The sequence below is a fragment of the Dipodomys spectabilis genome, unplaced genomic scaffold (genome assembly GCF_019054845.1).
Source record: "Dipodomys spectabilis isolate Male_0828 unplaced genomic scaffold, ASM1905484v1 ptg000145l, whole genome shotgun sequence".
Classification (NCBI taxonomy): Eukaryota; Metazoa; Chordata; class Mammalia; order Rodentia; family Heteromyidae; genus Dipodomys; species Dipodomys spectabilis.
Genome location: NW_024870822.1, coordinates 16,802,151 through 16,818,771, shown reverse-complemented (window position 1 = coordinate 16,818,771; position 16,621 = coordinate 16,802,151). Strand labels below are relative to the sequence as shown.

General features: G+C 40.9%; 1 protein-coding gene across 1 annotated transcript in view; it reads left to right on the top strand.

The window, feature by feature from the left end:
- Gtf2h1 (general transcription factor IIH subunit 1) overlaps positions 1 to 14,928 on the top strand; it is a 38,353-nt gene extending 23,425 nt beyond the window's left edge. The window contains exons 8-15 of the mRNA XM_042691316.1: positions 789 to 916; positions 1,029 to 1,116; positions 3,799 to 3,887; positions 4,136 to 4,253; positions 7,332 to 7,422; positions 7,670 to 7,785; positions 10,817 to 10,909; positions 14,492 to 14,928. Coding sequence (XP_042547250.1) covers positions 789 to 916; positions 1,029 to 1,116; positions 3,799 to 3,887; positions 4,136 to 4,253; positions 7,332 to 7,422; positions 7,670 to 7,785; positions 10,817 to 10,909; positions 14,492 to 14,578 — 810 coding nt within the window. The 3' untranslated portion in view covers positions 14,579 to 14,928. The remainder of the gene's footprint in view (positions 1 to 788; positions 917 to 1,028; positions 1,117 to 3,798; positions 3,888 to 4,135; positions 4,254 to 7,331; positions 7,423 to 7,669; positions 7,786 to 10,816; positions 10,910 to 14,491) is intronic.
- The last annotated feature ends 1,693 nt before the right edge of the window (positions 14,929 to 16,621 follow it).

Below are 16,621 nucleotides of genomic sequence, written 5' to 3'. Positions count from 1 at the left end.
AGGATAGGATCTCAAGCCTCCCAAATGCATTGTTTCATAAACACTTAATTATGTAATGATGAATCTCAAATTTCCCTCATCTCACTCCAAACCTCCAAATCATTCGAATTACCTGCTTGATGTCTCTAAGATATTTCATAGGCATAAGCCCCAGGACCAACACACACACAAACCTAAAAAGGTGTAAAGGGTAAGGCATTTAACTCAGTGATAACATTTTGTTAGCAGATATAAGACCATGCAACTAGCATAGAATTGGGGGGAGGGGGCAGAAGTTTAAAAATATTTTTGTACTAAAAGGACTTTGTATTACTAATTATGGGTAAAATACCACTTGTTCTTAAACATTTTCTAGTAAATATGTAGAAATGTTGTTGAGAATAAAGTGTGTTGGGTTCTGATGGCTCACACCTATAATCTTAGTTACTTAGGAGACAGAAATCTGAAGATTGTTTTGAGAAGAAAGATTGAAGTCAGCTGAGGCAGAAAAATCCATGAGACTCTTATTTCCACCCTACCAAAAAGCTGAGGCAGAAAAATCCATGAGACTCTTATTTCCACCCTACCAAAAAGCTGGAAGTAGAGGTGTGGTTCAAGTCGCCCAGCACTAGCCTTGAGTGAATAGCCCAAGGAAAGATGAGGCTCTGAGTTCAAGCCTCAGTATGGTATAAAAAGAGTCCTGTGATTTTTTTTTTTTTTTTCAAATAAGCAGGTCTTTTTTATATAATAGATGAAAAAAAAAAAGCAGAACCTTACTTTGATTTTAATCTACAAAATTGTTTCCATAGGGCTATGGCATTTCCTCAGTGCCATCTACTTCCAATTCTAAATCCATAAAGGAGAATAGTAATGCTGCAATCATCAAGAGGTTTAACCATCACAGTGCCATGGTTCTGGCAGCTGGTCTCAGGAAACAGTTAAGTATACATGGAAAGATTTGGTCACTAGGCTTTTCAGAATATCCAAGTGGAGTTGTGGTGAGTTCTGCTTGTAGTTTTAACATTAATGTTTTTCCCTTTGTTTTTAAGACAAGCACAAAATGAACAAAATGGTGAACCCAGCCGCATGGATGGAAATTCTGGAGATGCTGACTCGTTTCAGCCAGCAATAAAAAGGGTATGGGCACAAAATTTGGGCCAGTTAGAGCTTGGGTTTCTCCAGGTATAAAGTTGCTTATTTCATATGACTTAGCATTTCTGACCAAGATGCATTAGGCTTGGCATTTAAGCCTTAGCACTAAAAAAAACATTAAAAATAAGAAGACAGACAGAGGATCCCTTTTTTCTCTCCCTTTAGTCACTTGCACTGCCACCTGAACCATGACTAAAACTTCTCCCCCTTTATTAAGTATTCTTTATTATTATTATTAAGTAGTTGTCCAAAGGGGTTTCAATTCCGCCTTGATCAATGTTAACCCTTCCATTGTTCTCTCCCACATTTAATGGTTTTTATGATGGGTTTATCAAGGATTAAGTGCATTTTCAATTTAGTTTTGGTTTTATCAGGGTATGGCACTATTAAAAGTAGTGGAGCATCTGTATTGCATCAAAGGGTTTATGGAACTGGTATGGTAGTACATGCCTGTATAATCCCAGTATACAGGAGGATCACAAGTTCCATGCCAGTCAGGGTTAGACCCTGTGTCAATATTTAAAATTTAAGCCAGTGGCTCACGTTGTAATTTTACCTACTCTGGAGGCTGAGATCTGAGGATTGCGGTTCAAAGTTAGCCTCAGCAGGAAGTCCATGAGACTTACCTACAATTAACTACCAGAAAATTGGAAGTAGCGCTGTGATTCAAAGTGGTAGAACTCTAACCTTGAGCAAAAGAGCAAAAAAGGGATAGTACCCAGGCCCTGTGACCTTGGGGGGGGTGGGGCGGTGAGAATTAATTTTTTTCAAAGGATATTTTATAAACTGGGCACTAGTGGCTCACACTTGTAATCCTAGCTACTCAGGAGGCTGAGATCTAAGGAATGCAGTTCAAAGCCAGTCTGGGCAGGGAAAGTCTGTGAGACTCTTTATCTCCAATTAACCACCAGAAAACTAGAAGTGGTGCTGTGGCTCAAGTGGTAGAGTGCTCATCTTGAGCTCAAGAGCTCAGGAACAGTACCCAGGCCCAGAGTTCAAGCCCCACGAGCAGCAAAAGAGAAATAAACAACAAAAAAAGGTACTTTATAGCAAAAGAAGTTTAGGAACTTTAAAAGACCTTCAAAAAAAGGTTGTTATCTTTCAGTAATAGTTGCTTCAGTAATGCATTTCTGTGAAGGGATAAATGAATACTATTTATTTCACTACTTTATTGTGTTTCCATGGGTTTATATTAACATTTAAAATGAACAAAGGCAATGAAATACTTCAAAACAAAGTCAGTGAGATACTTCATTTTTTAACTAAGTAAGATTAAGATATAAATTACACCTGGGTTCTAGTGGCTCACACCTGTAATCATAGCTACTCAGGAGCTGAGATCTGAAGATTATGCTTTGAAGTAAGTCCAAACAAGAAAGTCTGTGAAACTCTTATCTACAATTGGCCACTCTAACAGTGGAAATGGAGATGTGGCTCAAGTACTGAGTGCCAGCCTTGAGTGAAAAAGCTAAAAAACGACCATGCCCAATCTCAAGCCTCATTACTTGCATTAAAAAATACATAAATAAAAGATACGTAAGTTATAGAGATTGTAGAAATCTAAAACGTGATGGTTTTTTTTGCAATACTGTGCCCTAAATTAAATACCCTTGATTTATGGTAGTGAACTATCAGAAATTTTTGTTTTCCAATATTGATTTTTACAGTATTCAATAGTAAATGCTGCCTCAGAATATTTCTGTACAGTCTTTCAGTTGTTAAGTGTTGTATACTTTACAACAATTTTATAAAATAAGTAATTCAAAAGTAATAGTTGGGAGAAAAAAGTAATCATTACCTGAGGATGTAGTTCAATAGTAGAGTACATGGCTAACATGAATAAGACCCTGGCTTCACATCTAAGTACCACCACCACAAAGCGAGGCACCAGTGGCTCATACCTATAACCCTAGCTGCTCAGGAGGCTGAGGTCTGAGGACCTTGGTTTGAAGTCAGCCAAGGCAGGGCAGTCTGTGAGACTTATCTCCAATTAACCACAAAAAACAGCAGGAAGTGGCACTGTGGCTCAAGTGGAAGAGCACTCACTTTGTGCTGAAGAGCTCAGGGACATTGCCCAGGCCCAGAGTTCAAGCCCCACGCACCCCCCCCACCCCCCCCCCCACCAAAAAAAAAAGTCACGCAATTTCCACAGGCTGGCTTTGAACTGTGATCTCAGCCTCTTAAGTAGCTAGGGTTACAGGCATGAGCCCCCAGCACTGGCTAAAATGCAAACTTTAATGTATCAGATTGATGAAAATTAAAGGTTCTGTAATTCTTAATACAACCAAAATGTAGGAATACAGTGATTTTTAAGTGATTGGTAAGAAAATTGGTTCAGCCAATAAAAACATCATTTCTAGCTCATAGTAAGAAAACTTTTTTTTTTTTTTTTGCCAGTCTTGGGGCTTGAACTCAGGGCCTGTGCACTATCCCTGAGCTGCTTTTGCTGAAGGCTAGCCCTCTACCACTTGAGCTAGAGGGCCATTTCTGGCTTTTTCTGTTTCTGTGGTACTAAGGGATCAAACCCAGGGCTTCATGCATGCTAGTCAAGTATTCTACCACTAACACACATTCTAAGCCCTAAGAAGACATTTTTTATCCTACACAGTGTTTATTACTTAAATAGGAGAAAGTTACTGACCAAAAGTATTGTGTTAACAATTACAGGCAAAGTTACAAGAGTCCATTGAATATGAAGACTTGGGAAAAAACAATTCCATTAAAACAATTGCACTAAACCTCAAGAAGTCAGATAGGTAAGTTTGATCAATGATAAATTAAGTTGAAGCAGAATAGTTTCATAACAAAATTATGCATCTTAGGAAAGCATCCTAAGTCATCAAAATAAATTTTGGAGTTTTATGTTCTCTTTATTGCCTTTATTGGATTTTTAACTGTTGTATCTTTCTCTTTCTTGAGAAGAAATGTATTGCTCACTAAAGTGTTTAAAAGACAAATATTGAGCACCTTTACTCTGTGATTATTTCTTGTGTGCTACCTTTAGGTATTATCATGGTCCAACTCCAATCCAGTCGCTACAGTATGCAACAAGTCAGGATATTATTAATTCTTTTCAAAGTATTAGACAAGAAATGGAAGCTTATACACCCAGATTAACTCAGGTAGGTAATTTGTTCTATTTAAAGACCAGAATTCTTATTGTCCTCTATAGGAACATCCACAATGAACTATACAAGTAACATTTTAATTAGGTATAAAGACACGTTTCTGTTAGGAAATGTTGGCTCACAGTTGTAATCTTAGCTACTCAGGAGTCTAAGATATAAGGATTGAGACTTGAAGCCAGCTCAGGAAGACAAACCCAAAAGGCTTTTTCTTTTTCTTTTCTAAAACTTGAGCAGAAGAAAAGTTTATTTCAAATAGTAAGATGGAACCGCCTATGAAAATAGACAAGGGGGTCTGGGAAGGTGGCTCAGTGGCAGAGTGCTTGCCTTGCATGCATGAGGCCCTGGGTTCAATTCCTCAGCACCACATAAGCAGAAAAAGCTGGAAGTAGCGCTGTGGCTCAAGTGGTAAAGTGCTAGCCTTGAGCTGATGAGCTGAGGGACAGCACCTAGGCCCAGAGTTCAGGCCCCACATCCAGCAAAAAAAAAAGAAAATAGACAAGGGACCAGAGCTGGTAATCTTGACACTTAGTGCAAATAACCAGCAAAAAGCCAGAGGGTAGACCTGTGGCTAAGTGGTGGAATGCCAGTCTCGAGAGAAAAGGCTCAGGGACAGAGCCTGGGTCCTCAATTCAAGCTCCAGTAACACACACACACACACACACACACACACACTCAGAAAAATTAAGTAAATTGAAAAAAAAAATCCAAAAGTAGAAAAAAGGGTGTTTGTCAAGAAGGATCTGAAAACAAAAATAGTGAGTTTTTGTTTGGTAGTATTTGAGGGGGGGAGTCTGGTCGTGGGGCCTGAACTCTGGGCCTGGGTGCTGTCCCTCAGCTCTTCAGCTCAAGGCTAACTCTCTAACACTTGAGCCACAGCGCCACTTCTGGTTTTTTTCTTTTTGCTTATGTGGTGCTGAGGAATCGAACCCAGGGCCTCATGCATGCAAGGCAAGCGCTCTACCACTGAGCCACCTTCTCAGCCATTGTTTGGCAGTATTTTATTCTTATATACTTGCTTTTAGTTGGACAACCATGCATATTGCCAAGTTACTTTTTGACATAACTATGAGCATTCTACCTGACCTCAAACCCAGAATGTATAAAAAGGTGTTTGTTACTTTTTCTTTTTTTTAATCCTTCACATTTAAGTTAGACAGTTCCATCAGTTCCTCCTTGAATATTTCTAGAGCTGTGTGTGACTCAAGTGGTAGAGCATCTGCAAAGCTAGCATAAAATAATCATAGTAATTTTTTTACTCCCAACAGCTTAGTTGAGGCAATGTTATTGCACATTATCTAAAAAAATTCAGTCTCATCACTGCAGCTTATTTTATACTGCCTCTTTTTTCTTGCTAGTTAGTAGATTGAGTGCTGCTTTCTGTCAGTAATACCTTTTACCCCCTTATCCCCAACTTAGGTGGTAAAACCAAAAAGGAAGAGAGTCACATACCCAGACTAGGGGGCATTGGTAGAAAGGAAGGGGAAAGGAGGAAGAGATAGGGGGAAAAGTGATTAATAAGGACTAGATATAGAGGCAGTAAAAAAGGAGAGGGTAGGTGAATATAATTGTGTACATAATAAGCATGGACAAAACTATCATAGTGAATCCCATTCATTTTTAACATTAATATGTGTTAATGTTAAATGGACCTTTTTTGGGGGGTTGTGGGGCTTGAACTCTGGGCCCAGGTGCTTTCCCTGCATTCTTCAGCTCAGGGCGAGCACTCTACTGCTTGAGCTACCACTTAGGTTTTCTAGTGGTTTATTGGAGATAAGAGTTTCACGGAGGGTCTGGGAAGGTGGCTCAGTGGTAGAGCACTTGCCTTGCATGCCTGAGGCCCTGGGTTCGATTCCTCAGCACCAAATAAGAAAAAAGCCGGAAGTGGCACTGTGGCTCAAGTGGTAGAGCTCTAGCCTTGAGCTGAAGAGCTGAGGGACAGCGCCCAGGCCCAGAGTTCAGGCCCCATGACCGGACCCCCCCCAAAAAAAAGTTCCACGGAGTTTCCTGCCCAGGCTGGCTTTGAACTGTGATCCCAGATCTCAGCCTCCTGAGTAGCTAGGATTAAAGGCATAATGATCCCCAGATCTCAGCCTCCTGAGTAGCTAGGATTAAAGGCGTAAGCCACTGGTGCCCGGCACTAAATTGATCTTTCCAGTCCCATCTTCAGCCAATCTCCACTACTCCTTTCCACACATAGCTAAGAGTTCAATAACACATTGTTGTTTTTTTTTTTCTTTTTTCTTTTTCTGTCGGTCGTGGGGCTTGACTCAGGGCCTTGGCACAATCCCTGATTTTTTTCACTCAAGACTAACACTCTGCTGTTTTTTTTTGTTTTGTTTTGTTTTGTTTTGTTTTGTTTTGTTTTGTTTTTGTCGGTTGTGGGGCTTGAACTCTGGGCCTGGGCGCTGTCCCTCAGCTCTTCAGCTCAAGGCGAGCGCTCTACCACTTGAGCTACAGCGCCACTTCCGGTTTTCTGGTGGTTTATTGGAGATAGGAGTCTCACGGTCTCTCCTGCCCGGGCTGGCTTTGAACCGTGATCCTCAGATCTCAGCCTCCTGAGTAGCTAGGATTACAGGCGTGAGCCACCAGCGCCCGGCACACTCTGCTGTTTGAGCCACAACACCACTAATGGTTTTCTGGTGGTTAATTGGAGAGGAGTCTCACAAACTTTTCCTGCCCAGCCTGGCTTCCAACTACCATCAATCCTCAGATATCAGCTTCCTGCATAGATAGTTATAGGTGTGAGCCATTGGTGACCGGGCTAAGATATCCAGTCTTGATAATCACATCATAAATTGTTATTTTTTCTGGGCTTTTTCATTTAATATTTCCATATCATAATTGAATATAACAGACTAAAGTCTCAGAAAGCAAAACTACTAATAGGAGGAAGCTATTACTGGAATATGTTTTCTACCCAGACTGTGATCTCAGGGAAGTTGTTAACTGTCATTGCTATAAAGTATTAATACAGGAAAAAAAATACTTTATTGCACCTTTTACTATAAAACTCAAATATTAAGTAACAACTGACAGAAAAGGAAATTTTCTTTTTTGTCTTATTTCTTTCAGGTCCTCTCAAGTAATGCTGCTAGCAGTACCATCACAGCACTATCACCTGGAGGAGCACTTATGCAGGGAGGGGCACAGCAAGCCATAAACCGTACGCACTCTGGGCAACCTTCTACTTCTATCCTTTTGTCCCTTTTGTCAATAAACTCTAAAGAGCAAGCCTTGCTTTTTCTTTGAGGCAATTCTGGAATTGGGGGATTGGGACCTCATGCATGTTAAACATGCACTGTACTACTGAGCTCTACTGGCACCTTAAGTGGTTATTTTTAGAGACTGTATGGAAAATAGCTTTTATCGTATGGACCTCTTTTTTTTTTTTTTTTTTTTTTTTTTTGCAGAGATGGTGCCAAATGATATTCAATCTGAATTGAAACACTTGTATGTGGCTGTTGGAGAACTTCTCCGGCATTTCTGGTCTTGCTTTCCTGTTAATACACCATTCCTAGAAGAAAAGGTTAGAACCTAAGTAATATCTTAGATTTTTTTTTTGGTACTGGGAATCAAACCCAGAATGGTGCACTTGCTATGCAAGCACTTTGCCACTGAGCTATATCCCAACCCTTTAGATGTTATTTTGAAGTTAGAAAATGTTACTCTGTTTACCATGGCACTAATAGAACTACTATTTTATTTAAGCCTTCCAGCACCTTCATGGAGATAGTATTAATTATAAATTCATGTCATAGATAAGGAAACTGAGATCCAGAGTTGTTCCATAACTGATGAAAATACAACTTAACTCTATTTCCAAACCACAATATAATAATAGAAGAGAAACCCAAAACAAATCATATATATATATATATATAATTATTTTGAGTCAGACACCTGTAATTCTAACTGCCCAGAAAACTGAGATCTGGAGACCACAGTTCAAACCAGCCCCAGCAGAGAAATCCCTGAGATTCTTAACTTCCAATTATCCAGCAAAAAGCTGGAAATGGAGGTGTGGCTCAAGTGGTATAACACCAGCATTGAACAAAAAAGCTAAGGAAGTATGCAAGCCTGTGAGTACAAACCCCAGTATCAACATAAAAATCATTTATTTTAGAGCTGTTTCTCAGGTGGTAGGGCACTTCTAGCAAGCCCAGTCTCACACTAATAAATAAAATTATGGAGGATAACTAAAGAGTGAACCCAGAGCCTCATGCATGTGGGGCAATTACTACTACTCATCTACATCCCCAGACCTGTACTATCTGTTTAACACAAACACTTTTAGCCAGTTAAAGGACAAGTAACAAGTAGAAAAAATACTTATGCCGTTAATAGTAATGATAGCTTTCTTGTGTAGATTGCTCATGCCCTATAATCCTAGCTTCTTAGGAAGCTAAGATCTGAGGATCACAGTTCAAAGCTAGCCTGTGCTGAAAGCCCATGAGACTCCAATTAACTACTAAAAAAGCCAGATGTGGAACTGTGGCTCAGTGAAAGAGCGCTAGCCTTGAACTTTAAAAAAGTTTTAAAAAAGCACTCAAACCCTGAATTCGAGCCCCAGGACCAGCACAAAAAAAGAAAAAAAAGTAAAAAATTGTTTGTGAAGCTTGTGCTTAGCATGCTTGAGGTCCTGGGTTCAGTTCCTGATAACAAAAGAAAGAAAAGAAGGAAGGAAAGGAGGGAGGGAGGGAAGGAAAAGAAGCATGGGACTTGGGCTGGGAAGGTGGCTCAGTGGTAGAGCGCTTGCCTTGCATGCATGAAGCCCTGGGTTCGATTCATCAACACCACATAAGCAAAAAGAAAAAAGCTGGAAGTGGCGCTGTGGCTCAAGTGGTAGAGTGCTAGCCTTGAGCTGAAGAGCTGAGGGACAGCACCCAGGCCCAGAGTTCAAGCCCCACAACCAGATCCAAAAAAAAAAAAAAGAAGAAGAAGAAGCATGGGACTGTCTGAAAAATAAAGCAAAAAGGGATTGTTAGTATGCTTCAAATGTTAAGAAAGGCAGAAGACCTAACGGGCAGCGCATTAAAGATGAAAGTTGCTGCCAACAGTAGTAGCACATATCTATTCTCTGAGCTCTCAGAAGGATCTCAAATTTAAGGATAGTCTGAACTACATAGCAAGTGCTAGTTTTTGTTTTTACTTAATGGGCACCAGTGGTTCATGCCTATAATCATAACTACTCAAAAAGCCAAAAGTAGCACTGTGACTTTAGTAGTAGTAGCCTTGAATAAACAAGCTAAAGGACAGTACCAGGCCTTGAGTTCAATCCCTAGTAGTACTCAAAAAAATAAAATGCAAGTGGCTCATTCTCACTGATACTCAATAAACTAAAGCTACAATTAAACACAACAACAACAAAAATCTCACATATTTGCCACCCATTAATTTGCAAAAAACAAAAAAACTCAAAATGTCTGCTTTTGCTCCACATTGCTAAAAGTCCTTTTATAAAACTGCTAAATTCTTTGATATAGAAAGTTGTCATTTAGAAATTTACCCTAAAGCTGGGCACCAATGGCTTAATGCCTGTAATCCCAGCTACTCAGAGGAGGCTGAGATCTGAGGATTGAGGTTCAAAACCAGCCCAGGCAGGAGAGACCGTGAGATTCTTACCTCCAATAAACCACTCAGGAAACTAGAAGTGGCACTGTGGCTCAAGTGGTAGAGCACTCACCTTGAGCTAAAGAGCTGAGAGACAGCACTCAGGCCCAGAGTTCAAGCCCCACAACCGAAAAAAAAAAAAGAAATTTACAGAGATGTAAAGTTGAAAAGTAGAAATGGCCTATAATATGTTTAAAACAGTGAGTTAGATCAGCTTTAGGTGAAGGTAACCCAAGTACAGTTCTTTTTTTTTTTTAATTTTATGCCAGGACCTGAGCACCATCCCTGAGCTTTTGTACTAAAGGTAGTACTCTACCATTTGAGCTACAGGTCCATTTTCAGCTTTTTGATAGTTAATTGGAGATAAGTCAAGGCCTTTCTTGCTTCGGCTGGGTTTGAACCCAGGTCCTCAGATCTCAGCCTCTTGAGTTCCTAGGATTATAGGCATGAGCTACAGATGCCCAACTTCCAAGTGCAACTTTTAAAAATAGTATATGTTCTTGTGTTTTTTTTCTGCCTATGTATATTTATGTACATATAAATAAAAAATAGAATGATACAAATTATGGACCAAGATGTTAAGTAGTAGAGTTTTATTTTTTTTACATTTTTCAAAATTTTGTGTGCCGAGCACTGGTGGCTCATGCCTGTAATCCTACTCATAAGGCCAAGATCTGAGGATCTTGATTCAAAGCCAGCCCGGGCAGCAAAGTCCATGAGACTCTCATCTCCAATAACCCACCAGAAAACCAGAAGTAGTGTTGTGGCTCAAGTGGTAGAGCACTAGCCTTGAGCTGAAGAGTGGAGGGACAGTACCCAGGCCCAGAGTTCAAGCCCCAAGACCAACCGAAAAACAATGACAAAAAATTGTATAGCAACTTTCCTAAGGTAGTTTTCTTTTTCTTATTACCTACAGTGTCTTAATTCTCATCATTTTTTTTTTTTAGGTAATGAAAATGAAAAGTAATTTGGAACGGTTCCAAGTTACGAAGCTCTGCCCATTCCAAGAGAAAATTCGGAGACAGTATTTAAGCACAAATGTAAGGCAACAGATGTTTACCTTATTTTCTTACTGTTCATATGTAAATGACATTAACTCTGCTCTTATGTAAATGAATACTTTGTTTTTTCTGTTGCTGAATTACTATCTTTTTAATTGTAAAATGTGTCATATAGTCAGAAGTAGTAAAATATATGTATCCAACAGTTATCAGTGAAAGTAGTGGGATAACATAATTCATAAATGTTCTGAATGCTCCTGTCCAGATAGTTGCACACTTCCCACCTACAGAGATCATGACTAACTAGCATTTCTCTTTTTTTTTGGTCGGTCATGGGGCTTGAACTCTGGGCTTGGATGCTGTCCCTGTGCTCTTAAGCTCAAGGTGAGCGCTCTACCACTTGAGCCACAGTGCCGCTTCTAGTTTTCTAGTGGTTTATTGGAGATAAGAGTCTCACAGACTTTCCTGCCCAGGCTGGCTTTGAACCGTGATCCTCAGCCTCCTGAGTAGCTAGGATTATAGGCGTGAGCCACCAGCGCATTTCTGACCATCTCTATGTTTTGCTTTATAGGTGATAGACTTAGGTAAATGTTCCAAAACAAATCTACATTACTAATTTAAGAAAACTAAGCACTCATAAACCAGTCAATGTAAAGAAAGGCAAAATTGGGCTGGGAATGTGGTTTAGTGGTAGAGTACTTGCCTAGCATGCATGAAGCCTTGGGTTCAATTCCTTAGTACCACATAAACAGAAAAGGCTGGAAGTGGTGCTGTGGCTCAAGAGAGGTAGAGTGCTAGCCTTGAGCATAGGGAGGCCCAGGGACAGTTGCCCAGGCCATTTGGTGAATAAGAGGTGTCACTATGTGTCTAGGGTTTTTTTTTACCCCAGTCCTGGGGCTTGAACTCAGGGCCTGTGCACTGTCCCTGAGTTGCTTTGCTCAAGGCTAGCATTCTACCACGTGAGCCACAGTGTCACTTCTGGCTTTTTCTGTTCATGTGATGCTAAGGAATCGAACCCAACCAAGGCTTCATGCATGCTAGGCAAGTGTTCTACCACTAAGCCATATTCTCAGCGTCTTTAGCATTGTTTTTAAAGCAAAGCTATGCCGGACACTAGTAGCTCATGCCTATTTATGAGTCTGAGATCTGAGGATCACACTTCAAAGCCAGCCCAAACAGGAAAGTCCATGACACTTATCTCTAGTAAACAACCAGAAAACCAGAAGTGGAGCTGTGGTTTGAAGTGATAGAGTGCTAACCTTGAGGAAAAAAAAGATACCTCAGAGATAGCACCCAGGCACTGAGTTCAAGCCCTACAACTGACAAAAACAAAAAAATTTTTTTTTGTTTATTTCTTAAACATTCTAAGTGGAGGGGCTGGGAAGGTGGCTCAGTGGTAGATTGCTTGCCTTGTATGCATTAGGCCCTGGGTTCGATTCCTCAGTACCACATAAGCAGAAAAAGCCAGAAGTGGTGCTGTGGCTCAAGTGGTAGAGCACTAGTTTTGAGCTGAAGAGCTAAGGGACAGTGACCAGGCCCAGAGTTCAGGCCCCATGACGGGGGGGGGGGGGGGGGGGGGGCGGGGGGGGGGGAGCCGGGGGATTTACTTAGAAAAGAAGCTTGGAGCATGTTTCCACACCACACAAAGGATAGCAAGTAGATTTCATATTTTGGTGCCCATCCTAAGGCTTGAACTCAAGTCACTTGAGCCACAGTTCTACTTCTGGCTTTTTGGTGGTTAATTGGAGATAAAGAGTGTCACGGATTTTCTTGCCTAGGCTGGCTTTACACAGCAGTTCTCATATCTCAGCCTCCTGAACAGCTAAGATTATAGGCATGAACCACTGGTGCCCAGCTTAGATTTCATGTCTTATACCTTCTCAGTTGTTTATAAAGCACAGTGTTGACAAGTTTTCTGAAGCCATGTGTAGCTTTGTAGTAGGATGTGCTGGTCATCTGATAGAACTATATAAAGCCACTGCTGTCCACTGAGCAGTACAAGCAATTTTTTTTAATGTTCCAGACAGAGCTTAATAGCATAATCTCCTCCCCCACCATGATAATAGATGTATCAAATGGGGGGAATGGGATTTCTGGGATTGAACCCAGTACCTCATACATTCTAGACAAACATTCTACCACTGACTAAACTCTTGGGTTAGGAAAGGCTTTTTTTTTTTCTTTTTAATTCTGTATTAGATTAAAGCCATTGACATACTTAAAAGCAAACTTTATAAGACTTTAGTTATATTTATGATGAAGTCAGAACTCTTAAAGATCTATAGTTGTGGGGCTGGGAAGGTGGCTCAGTGGTAGAGTGCTTACCTTGCATGCACGAGGCCTTGGGTTTGATTCCTTAGCACCACATAAGCAGAAAGTCCAGAAGTGGTGCTGTGGCGCAAGTGGAGAGTGCTAGCCTTGAGCTGAAGAGCTGAGGGACAGCACCCAGGCCCAGAGTTCAGGCCCCACGACCGACAAAAAAAAAATCTATAGTTGTAAACTAAGATGGGATGACATACACTGTGAAGCATTGAAACTATTTGGATTTTTTTGTGATCTATACAACTGTATAGCATTCTTGACATGTTGCGGCTTGACAAGAATAGTAAACATAAATAGCTGGGCACCAGTGACTCACATCTGTAATTCTATCCCCTCAGGCTTAGATTTAAGAAGATTGGGGTTCAAATCCAATGAAGGTTAAAAAAAAAATCCATGAGACTCTCATCTCCAATTAACCAGCAAAAAGTCTGTACTGGAGATGTGGCTCAAGTGATAAAAGCACTAGCTATGAGCAAGAAAGGTGATTGTAATCACAAGTCAACTTAGAAGAGGACTTGGGATGTAGCTCAGTGACAGAGTGCCTTCCTATCATGCAGAGGGCCCTGGGTCCTTTCTTTCAGAAACACACACATGAGAAAAAATAGGTTTCACAGAGTTGTGAATCCAAGATTGCTGGGCTTGATAGAGTACATGTTTAGCATGTGTTAGGCCCTAAGTTTGCCAAAGATCAAATCTTCAAAGAGTAAGGCATTTTTCAAATATTCTAAAGACAATGTTGATGCAAGCTTCCACCTTCACCAGCAATCCAGTATGTGGATCTAGAAATAACCAGCTTAGTTCAGCTTCCTCATTTACCTCTTGTCCGATTGTTGGTTAATGACCAGGCAACATCACAACCCAGGCAGAGCAAGTGAGCTTCCAGCCACTGCACCACACCCAGCATTTCTCCTTTCCATACAGAATGTGTTTGCATTTTTTTTTTTCTTTTTTTGGGGTCCGGTCATGGGGCCTGAACTCTGGGCCTGGGCGCTGTCCCTCAGCTCTTCAACTCAAGACTAGCACTCTACCACTTGAGCCACAGCACCACTTCCAGCTTTTTTTTTTTTCTTATGTGGTGCTAAGGAATCGAACCCAGGGCCTCAAGCATGCAAGGCAAGTGCTCTACCACTGAGCCACCTTCCCAGCTCCCGTGTTTGCATTTTTTTAAAGGGCTTGCCCGTTGCCTCATTGAGGAAGTGCTCGTGGGCTGGGGAAGTAGAAAGCATGTGCCAGGTTTGGGTCAGAAACAAGTATCTCCTGCCCTTTCCTATTTGTTACGTGTCCTTCCATATCTTTCAGTTGGTAAGTCACATAGAAGAAATGCTCCAGACAGCCTACAACAAGCTTCATTCATGGCAGTCACGGCGCCTTATGAAGAAGACGTGAGGTGTTCATGGTTTAATGAAATTGAGAAAACTGTGACCTGCAGTGACTCTGGAGACCTGGCCTGACAGACATGCAGATGTCCATAAAGGAGAAATATCTGCAGCATGCCAACTCCCAGAGCATATGCTATTGTACTTGCACATTGGGAACTGAAGGGAAGGAAGGGACCTTGACTCAACTAAATGCTGGGGGGGAAGGTAAATTAAGGCAGAACCAAATGAGCTAAGTTGCAAATATATTTGAATATATATTACATATATATGTGTGTGCATATATATGTATATAAAGACTGTTTACTGCAGTTACTCAGGAACTGCTTTTGATTGATATTAAGCTGCTTTGAGAAATTTTTTTTTTAAATTTAAAGAGTGCATTGATAAAAATCTGAGGTTTTTTTGTTTTGTTTTTGTAAATTTTTTTTCTTAAGTTTATGGCACAGGGTAGACCTTAAGTATTTCTCCTCCATCCTCCACTTGGACCCTCAAGTTTTACTGAATTCTAGTTGTACCTTATATCAGCAAGTTAAGGAGAGTACTTTAAAATAAAGCGAGGGAAACTGTTGTTCAACCATCAGGAAACAGTTGTAGTCAGAAGACATCATTGGTCCTGTGTTTCCTAAGGAAATAAGAATAAATATTGCACTGAGTGTGGTTTGGAGTCCCTAAGTAAAGGGGGATCATATTTACAGAAAGTCGTGTGTGGGGTTTTAATGCAGAATTTTGTCAGAAGACAATGGCGCTGCATGTTTAAGTGCAAATGTATATTGCTAAGATTTTTTAAAAGATGGCATGTGCTTTGAGAAGAGGAAGTTGCATTTTTAAGAGTTTAAAAATCTTACGAGTGAGAAATATAAAAATCTTACTTATTTTCACCTCTAGAAAAAATAAAAGATGTTTCTCATACCGACTTTTCTCCAGTATCTGATTGTTACTGTCCTTGGCAGATCGATAGTCATTGCATAGTGACTGGAAAGCCTAGATGCAAGAAGAAGAAGAAGAAGAAATGTTCTTATTTCTGCGATCTATGCCATATTTGTTCCTAATAGGACTCACTCACTGTTTATCTGAGATTTTAGGTGTTGTTTTTTGTTGGGTTTTTTTTTGGGGGGGGGGGGAGGTTTCCAGTCGTGGGGCCTGAACTCTGGGCCTGGGTGCTGTTCTTCAGCTCAAGGCTAGCGCTCTACCACTTGAGCCACAGCGCCACTTCTGGCTTTTTTCTTTTTGCTTATTGGTGCTGAGGAATCAAACCCAGGGCCTCATGCATGCAAGGCAAGCGCTCTACCACTGAGCCACCTTCCCAGCCCGATTTTAGGTGTTTTTTAAGGTAAGGCTTTTTACAGGGTTTTTTAAAAACTAGAACATAACCTATGGTTTCTTCTAATGTGTGGCACATAGGTGTGTTGCTAGAGGACTGCTCCTTTTTTTATCTTTGTTTCTTTTTTTGTAAGTCTTGGGGCTTTAACCTTTGGCCTAGGTGTTGTCCCTGAGCATTTCAGCTCAAGGCAAGCGCTCTACCACTTGAGCTACAGCACTACTTCCAGTTTTCTAGTGGTTAATTGGAGATAAGAGTCTCACAGACTTTCCTGCGTGGGCTGGATTTGAACAGCGATCCTCAGGTCTCAGCCTCCTATGTAGCTAGGATTACAGGCGTGAGCCACTAATGCCCGACTCTTTTTTTTTTTTTTTTGCCAGTCCTGGAACTTGAACTCAGGGCTTGGGCACTGCCCTGAGCTTTTGCTCAAGGCTAGCACTCTATCACTTGAACCACAGCACCACTTCAGACTTTTTTTCTGTTTATTTGGTACTGAGCAATCAAAACCAGGGCTTTGTGCATGCTAATCAAGCACTCTTACCACTAAGCACTTCCCAGCCCTGCCCGTTCTTTTTTTCAAGCCATATAATAAACTGGTTGCTCTTTTTTTTTTTTTTTTTTTGCCAGTCATGATGCCTGAACCCTGGGCCTGGGCACTGTCCCTCAGCTCTTCAGCTCAAGGCTAGTGCTCTACCACTTGAGCCACAACACCACTTCCGGCTTTTTCTGCTT